Source organism: Aptenodytes forsteri, unplaced genomic scaffold (assembly GCF_000699145.1).
Source record: "Aptenodytes forsteri isolate BGI_AS27 unplaced genomic scaffold, ASM69914v1 Scaffold72, whole genome shotgun sequence".
Classification (NCBI taxonomy): Eukaryota; Metazoa; Chordata; class Aves; order Sphenisciformes; family Spheniscidae; genus Aptenodytes; species Aptenodytes forsteri.
In genome coordinates, this window is record NW_008796193.1 from 6,371,183 (window position 1) to 6,379,896 (window position 8,714).

The window sequence follows — 8,714 nt, forward strand, 5'->3', positions numbered from 1 at the left end:
GGGGGCCGCGTCTCGGCAGCACAGCGGGCGCGGGACGGGTGCCTCCGGCTCGGCTCCCCGGCTCGGGGCCGTCGCTGGGCTCAGGCCTTTCCCCGCTACCTTGGCTCTGGGGCTGGGGCAGGAGCACGGAGCTGGGCGGCGGTAATTACGGGCTGCTGCGGCTCTTCTTGGCTGGGCAGGTGTAGGAGCTTCCCGTTCGACGCGCACCCGAGGGGCGCGACATGTATCTCTATTCCTCTGAGAAATTACATTTCGTGGGCAGGACATGGATCAAAATCGGCAGCAGGCCAAACTTACTAATATACTAATCTGTAAATTTACTTGGCCCTGTATAATGGCATTCAGTGATTTATTTGTTGGGACTTACAGGCAGAAATAGATCTATGTCTAAAGTTAGGGAAAAAAATAGGTTCATTCTAGCAAAATAGGAAAGTAGGCAGGCTTTTAGGAATACTGATATCCTCCAGAAAACCAGCCCGTAACTACTCAGCCACTGCTGTATGCCGCTTTTTTTTCCCCCACATGCGTTGTTGACCTTATCCTGGCACAACCACCAAAGGGAGAAAAAAGCGTAATACTTTGGTTCAATTTTCAGCTCCTGTACGACATAGCAGCAGCCATGGGAAGAGAATGTTTATTATCAAGGCAACGAGTTTTTACGATACTCGATTTCTGAACTTGTTGGTGAGTTAAAAACAAATCTATTACATTCAGTATAACACATCCCTTGCAAATGGTGTAAGAGTGTCTAAAATACAATTTTCTCTATTGTTTACGTGACAGCATCTAAAATGTGGTTGGCACTACTCACATAAACAAGAATTTCCAGTCCTCCTCCTAAAGAATTTTTTGCCATATGTTGTAAAATCAGGGCCAGATGAAGCAAAAAGATTGGCTAAATGGAAAGATTATGATAGGTATTTAAATTAATGCTGTAGCAGCATTCTTAAATTATGTGTCTGTATTCATGTGCGTGACCTACAAGTGCTTTCCACTCCATCCCCCTTTTTAAAATGTATTAGGTTACTCTTCTGCAGGGTTTGCCTTCAGTTACCTAAACCACTAATACCAGAGATTAGACTTAGGAAGCCTGACCTGAGTTTGACCCCTAAAAAGCTAGGTCTCGGATAAAGCCTATTATGATGTGTAACAGCCAACTTGATACAACTCCCTACGTGTGATCAGGCTTCCTTTATCCGTCTTCCACAGTTACCGAAGCCAGCAGTGGTTGTATTTATGTTGGATTACATTGCGTTGGTGTTAGTGCCTCATTACAGTTAAATGCTGAAGCCCGTCATCACAAGATGCTGAGACAGCATTTGGGGAAAGCATTACTGTCTGCTTCTGCAGAGACTGACCTCTCCGGGAGATGGAAAGCTGAGCTAAATAGGCTCATGGACTGACACAGCATCGCTGTTTCTGTATTCTAGTTTGTGAATTAACTCATTTTAAGCAGCAATATGTCTTTACATAAAACATCCCTATCTAATCTATGAACGCAAATCTAAGAATTATTGGCCGTTGCATCACTTTCAGACTAACCTCATCTAAATTTTGTCAGGCTTCCGAGTTTCCCATACTGTTTCTTTTTCTTTTTATCCCCTGTACAGAGATTCTATATATTTCTGACGGGAATACCAGTGGCACTGTTCATAACGTATGTCAACATCTTCATTGGTGAGTGCTCTGTCATGACTAAGCTAAGTACACAATCAAAATTATTAAATGAAAACTAAGCCTGCTGGATAGAAAAAAGAGATCTTGTAAGGCTTGCTCTTTGGAAGACCATGAAATAGGCCAAACAGTTACGGTAATATTGTATAAGTATATAGAAGATCTTCCCCGTACTTTTATTTTTCTATAGTTGTTGCTTTTTTTTTAAAAAGCTTTCCACATTTTTAAAAATGGAAAAATTCCATCTTTTGACAGTCTTTCAAATGTCAGTGAGGTTTAGTGAAGAGTTCTTCTGTATTCAAATGAGGAGTCTGTGTTACCTTGTTTTACATACTTCTTTATGAAGGCTGCATACACTGCAAGTGTCGCTTTTTATCTAGCAAAAAAGCCAAAATTCTGCTTGGCAATACGTGTTTTAAATCTACTACTGTAATAAAACGGAATTAATTTAATAGAGAAATTAGGAAAAATCTATGCTTTCAGCTCATATACTTTAAAGGGCACTTCTGTGGACTTGATCTTAGTTATTTCTTCTGTATAGCTGCTAATTTCATAGAATCATAGAATCATAGAATCATTGAGGTTGGAAAAGACCTCTAAGATCATCGAGTCCAACCGTCAACCCAACACCACCATGCCCACTAAACCATGTCTTTTAAATCTACTACTGTAATAAAACGGAATTAATTTAATAGAGAAATTAGGAAAAATCTATGCTTTCAGCTCATATACTTTAAAGGGCACTTCTGTGGACTTGATCTTAGTTATTTCTTCTGTATAGCTGCTAATTTCACCCTTTTGTTGTGTGGCTTAAAGTCTGTGAGCTAGATACATGCAGTATGAAGCGTCTGGAAAAATAACAAGTCCAATTTTTCTGAATACAGCTCACATTGAGGGATTAAGTACTCTCCATGTGAAATAATGAACTTTCCTTAATGTGAAAGGCAGAATATAAGGTACTTTAAAAAAAAAATACTTGTATGAAATGTTCCTCCCCTCCTTTCCTTGTCAGGTGAAGCTGAACTTGCAGAGATTCCCGAAGGTTATATTCCAGAGTACTGGGAATACTACAAAGTGAGTGTAACATATAAAAGGGTGGCATGTTATGGACAGCCTTCCTCTTGATGATACTTTTGGGCATAAGATGTGTGGAGTATGATAATGAGGATGGCCATATCCCTGCCATTGGGTATCAGTGTCGTAGAACTCGAATTGTGCGATTATGATTTTGGTAAACGCTTTTTTTCAGCTTCACAGAACATGCGTGTTGCTGTAGGAAATCTCTTTATTGACACAAGTAGATGCAAATGATCTGTAACTTTACGCAAGTAAAGTGCTGAAGCTATATGCCAAGAATTCTTTTCTAATATTCCTAAATAGTAAGAACAATCTTCTGTTCTCTTTATTCTTAGCATGCAGTTTTTGTCTTTGTCTCTTGCTCTGGAACGACAACATCTTAAGATACTGGAGTTTAAAGTGACATTACTTCTGTATTGCTTGCTCGTGTTGTTTCAAAGTCCAACATCACACATGTTTTTATATCTAGAATTGAAGATTTTTATATCAGAAACTCAAGGTTGTACTTTTTTCATTTCATTGTATTTTCTTAAAATTAGTCCCTGGCTTCTTGCTGCAAGCACTTCTTTGTTTTTGATAGGAAGTAATTGAATTCAGCAATACTATTATGACTGTTTCAACTCATTTAGACTTCTGTTCCTAGTGAAATGACCTCTGTGTGGAAGCAAAACTTTAACACGTCACTGATTACAGTAAGCGGTTTGGGGTCCATTTCTGTGATCACAGTGGCAGTTTAAGGAACTTTACTTCAACAGAAAGAAAATAAATCACGTCTTCCATTAACTTTTCATTTTGCTACAGAACAGAAATCTGCAGGTTACCTTGGCATTAAAAATGGCAAAAGAAATACAGCTTTTTGGGGTTCTGATCTTACAAATAGTTGAGCATGTTTTTAACTTTACTATTACGGTTTGAATGGCAGCACCCATAGTGTTGATAATGTTTTCAGGAGTGGGAACATGCAAAATGATATAGCTATGATGACATTTCTGCTTGGAAATTCCATGAATAACCTCTGCTTTTATATTTTCCAGCACCCTATAAGTCGCTGGATAGCTCGTTACTTCCTTGATCCCCCTGAAAAGAATTATGAAAAAGAGATGGCTTTGCTTGATGTTGAAGCGAAGAAAACTGAACTGAGGTATGTTATGTAGTTGAGGGTTTTAAAATACTGATAGATACTGTAGTTGACTCTTTTATTTTGCTGAACATACTGAGTTGGATGCTGACATAATGTGCTTATTCATGTATCACTTGACCCTGCGTGCTTGCTGCACTGGCTGGTGGCAGAGTGGAAGTGACAGTATCTGTAGTCCCTGCCTTCTCAGTATTAAGATTACCAAAACTGGAACGATCCAAGGGCGGTCTTGTAAAACAACAGTGTCTCATCAAAACAGTTCATATTTACAAAGGTATAGCTCTGTCTTCCTGAGTCAGGAAATGAACAGCTCTATATGCTTATAGCTTAATTGAGTAGCTAAATGACAGTTTACAGGACGGGTCATGTTCCTTGTTGCTGTTGAAAATTTTGTGGGCAGCAACGACATTGTTGTTTACTCTATACTTACTCAGAGTAAACTGTGGTGGTAGAAGAAATTCTGAGTTTCACAAACTGTTGCTATTGGGACCAAGACAGCATAGTTCCTTCTACCATCACATTTACTTCCGATTTTCTTGCTCCTATTTATTTTTAGTTGAAAGCTGTGTCAGAACTGTCTAGCCCCTTACTAGGCAAGAACCTGTGACAGAACTCCTGCAAGTATTTTTATTACTCTTCTGTGAGATGACTTGCTGAAAAAAATTGGAATAGAAGGATGTAATAGCTCATGGTTTAGTTGAACCCTTCATATTTTGGTATTACCTATGTTTCAGTAGTATTTATAAACCATAGATGCTAAACTCATTGCTGTTGTCAGTAATGCCCTGATGTTAAACATTGATATGTGTCAGATCAAAACCAATAAACTTCATGTTTAGTGTATCTGTTGCTCTTTTTTTTAGGCTGATGGAGTTGGAGGCACGCAGACTGATGAGACACAGGGGAGATGGACCTTGGTATCATTATGAAACACCCGATAAAAATCTTGTTGACAATTCTATGAAATACACACCTGACAATTAAACAATTTTAAGACAGTATGCATGGTCTTAAATGCATACTGACAAATTGTGACTGAGCTATGTAATATACATCCTGCTGTTTACTGATGGAAATCAATAAAAATAAACAATGTTTGTGTTGATTGAGATAATTTGAAAGAAACTGTTGTGGCAGTTAAGCTCATATAGCTGTTCAGGTTGTTAATCAGAGAAAATGCCTTACGTCAGTTGCCAACAATTACTCCTTTTCTCTAGAACATTAATGTAGAATGGGCTTTGTGCCCTAATATATGCAAAACAAGTTGGTAATATTAGTCTTCATCATGTGATTTCTAGTATTTAAAGTTTTAAATGAAAGGTACAGGAAACTGTAAGGCTTTTTTCTCTCGTGTCAGATAATTTGTCGAAGATGAACTAAGTAAGAAAAAGACCTTCAGATCTTTGGGGTATTAGGATTCTATCTACCACTTTAAACATACTTTCTCAGTACTTGTAGTCAAACTCATCTTTCACTGTTTTTTCCCAACTTGCATATTGTTCAACATCTGCTATCATTTTCTCTGCATTATCTCAAAAGTTTCTCTTTAGATTTCTGTTAATACCCTTCATCCCTAATAGTGTCAGACATGCTGCTTCTTCACTAGTTTTGTCACCAGTTTTCAACTTTTTTCCTCTTGTGTATGTGTAATTTATGCTTGTCTGCTCTTCTATTTTCTCCAGTCTCTCCTCCTACAGTCTGTGTCTGTAAAAGACTTCTTAAAGAGACTCTTAAAAAAAAAAAAACAAAACACCACCAAGCCCCCAAAAACCCCAAAGATGACTGACTTCCATGCGTCTTTTAGAACTGGACACTTCTCTGCTTAGGTCATCCAAAAAGTCTTTCTAGAACATCTTTCTACATTGTTCTGTTGTTTGGGGTTTTGTGCTTTTTTTTTTAATGGTTTGTTTTTAAATGAGGTTTAAAAGCATAACAGGTACTTTTGCTATGATATATGCTTCCTATTGTGGCTGGTTTAGATCTATTACCATATACATACTCCCTGTGTGGCAGAAGGGATCTTCATTGATGAAAACACGGTCAGTGACCGGTAATATGTTCATATTTCAGAAAACTCTTACTGAGGGGTACCTACCATTGTCACATAATTTTCATGTTTTAAATATATATCTAGTGACATGGTGAATTGCATGCAAAGTAGCTGTGGGGAGGATAGTCTTTAAAATGAATTTTAACAAGGCTTTGGTTTTATTACCTCAGATATCTCCTGTGTTTTCAGAAGGCAGAATTAAGACAGAAGTGCTTGCCTAGACCTATGACTGTACTGTCAGATGTAGGAGTAGAAAGCAAAGGAAAAGTTCTTAAACATTTAAAAGTGTGTGGTGCATGTACATTCACATTTTAGTGATTTTAGGGGGTGCTAAGTCTTTCATGTACTCTTGAAAATATCCCACAGTTCCTAGGCTAAAGACTATGCTCCGTCACGTAAAGCTTCTCGTGAGTAGGAAGAATCTTAAGTGGACAAATATTAAACTAAGTATTTTCCTAGTAGCTGCTGTATATCTAACATTTTTAGCAATATATTCAAGTTATTGATACTGTTGTTAGCTTTCCACTTTCTGTAACAGGCTTAGTAAGATGAAGAAGGGCAAAACAGGAAACTGCTTAATGAAGGTTGTTACGAAAGGATTGCTGGATGTCTGAAGAGCAAGGACCAAGCCAGGGAGAATGGTATATGGTATAGGTTGACATGAATTAATGGGCTTTATGGATCATCTTATCACTGCTGGGTGAACAGATACCATCTTCTGCTGTGTGATTACACAGCTTTTAGTTCCTAAAAAGGTAAGTCTTGACAGCAAAATCTCAAGATGAAAACTTCAAACTTTATACTCCCAATGCATTTAATGTAGAGAGGCCACGTAAGCGATTTTGGAGATGAAAAGGGTAAATCTTTCTCGTAGCATTCAGGATAATTCAAAGGCTTCTTTTCCAGAGTGAACTGGAATTAAAAAAGCAAAGCAAAAGAGTTTATATAAAAAATCAAGTGGAAATGTGCCATCCAACCATTATTAACCAAGAACAAATTAAATGCATAAGGCGAATAAGGCAAGTTGCACCTGACGACATCCACACACATACCTGACATGCATTTTCGGAACTGTGCAGCTATTCTTCTGTAACACTTTTGATAACTACATAGGGAATATAGAGGGTACTCTCTTTATCTGGTAGACTTTTGCCACTAGAGGGATGCGTTTCCTCAGGTTCTACTGCCCATGGTATTCCTCTGGTTTCAATTGCCTCAAGAGAGTGATGGAAAGTGCCTCTTACAGTTTATGACCCTAAACTATCTCCATATTCAAAATTCCCACTTTTTTAAGGAAATAAGCCCAAGTCCTTTAGTAACCCCTGATCATCTTGTGGTTTCAAACTGTTAAAACACGTAATGAATTTCTTTCTTTACGTTAAGCAACATTAAGCAAAGACCACCTTGTTTGCTGGTTCCTAGCACTGCCAAACATTAGAAAGATTCTGACTGATTTTTTATCAGTGCTTTGACTTGTCCTTTTTGTTTGAGTCAATCTTTCAGGTTAGACGGCTTGTATGTCTTATTATGGCTCTCATTGTTTAAAATGCTGAGTTAATCCTAAGAGAGGCCATTAAAAAAGCACGAAGCCTTCTCTGGCAAAATAAATGTCTGGTGACCCTGTATGAATTTGTGGTTTTTATCCAGCATCCAACAATGCTCACAAGTCTTTGATGTAATGTCTGTTCTTGAGTAAGTCTAAGGCCATTCCATTGACATCAAATTCTGCCCTCGGTATTTCACATTGTTCCCAACACTTGATTTTTTGCTAGAAAAATTGCTGAGAACAGACTGCACTGGTCTGCTCACTCTCACAGCCTGTTTCGTCATAGCTGGATACAAACTTATTTTTCAGTTCTGTTGTTAATTGAGATTTTACTAGAACTGCCTTTTGAAACTTTAATTTTTGAGGTAAAAGGTGGTTCTAGCAAAGGCCACATCACCTGCTTGGAAGTGATTGATGAATCCTTGGATATAACGTGGACTACGGGTGAAAGGCTATTCATCTACATTATTAATCTTCATTTTAAATGGATCGGTCATTTCTTTAATCCTGCTGCTGTCAGGCATATGCAATAGTTATTAGATATTGCTTAAAAAAATATTTCAATATTTTTTTCCTACAAAGTTACTTTACTCTATTCCTCCTTCCCCTACCAGTATTCTTTTGAAGTGAAAAGCAGAGAAACACAGCAAATGCCAAAAAAGGCCATTTTAAGCTAAAGGTACTGTCCCTCAAGACAGGAAATCTGGGTTTGGCTACTGGCACTGCCGCAGGCTTCCTAGGGTATCTCAGGCTGGGTGTTCCCGCTCTGTATCCCAACAGCTCGTTCCTCCATACCAACCGTTCTACTTGCCCTGGCAGGTTACAAACCGCTAAGGCAGGCGGCAACCTGGCTGTGCCAACATACAACACCATCAGCACCATCTATAGCGGGACTGTGAGGGACTCACTTGTACACGCTGAGCGGCATCTGTACCTAACGGGCACTGTACCACAGTTAATTACAGGTTAGGGACTTCGCAGTCAAAAGCCTTATTTTAGACATGTGAAGTTACTAAATCCTTGCAGCTGAGAATTAAAACATATATATATATAGTATTTAATTGCTTAAAAAATAAACAAAAGACCCTGTAGGAGAGTATTACTAGTGAAAGGGGAACCTGCTCTGAGCTGCACAGGGGAACAGGAGACGAAGTCACCATCCTCCTCTCATGGAAATGAAGGTTTTCTGGCAAAACGCGTGAAGAAGAGTGCGCAGTCCTTCTCCCGCC

General features: G+C 38.5%; 1 protein-coding gene across 1 annotated transcript; it reads left to right on the top strand.

The window, feature by feature from the left end:
• Nucleotides 1-585: 585 nt before the first annotated feature.
• Nucleotides 586-4,998, top strand: NDUFB5 (NADH:ubiquinone oxidoreductase subunit B5). Its single transcript, XM_019474334.1, has 5 exons — nucleotides 586-684; nucleotides 1,611-1,677; nucleotides 2,687-2,748; nucleotides 3,786-3,892; nucleotides 4,753-4,998. Exons 1-5 carry the CDS (start codon nucleotides 631-633, stop codon nucleotides 4,871-4,873), a joined length of 411 nt encoding a protein of 136 aa, XP_019329879.1. The 5' UTR covers nucleotides 586-630; the 3' UTR covers nucleotides 4,874-4,998.
• The last annotated feature ends 3,716 nt before the right edge of the window (nucleotides 4,999-8,714 follow it).

Coding starts and splice junctions, on each gene's coding strand:
- NDUFB5 (XM_019474334.1), top strand. CDS start 631: ATGTTTATTATCAAGGCAACGAGTTTTTACGATACTCGATTTCTGAAC. Junction 1,678..2,686: donor GTATGTCAACATCTTCATTG/GTGAGTGCTCTG, acceptor TTTCCTTGTCAG/GTGAAGCTGAACTTGCAGAG. Junction 3,893..4,752: donor GCGAAGAAAACTGAACTGAG/GTATGTTATGTA, acceptor TCTTTTTTTTAG/GCTGATGGAGTTGGAGGCAC.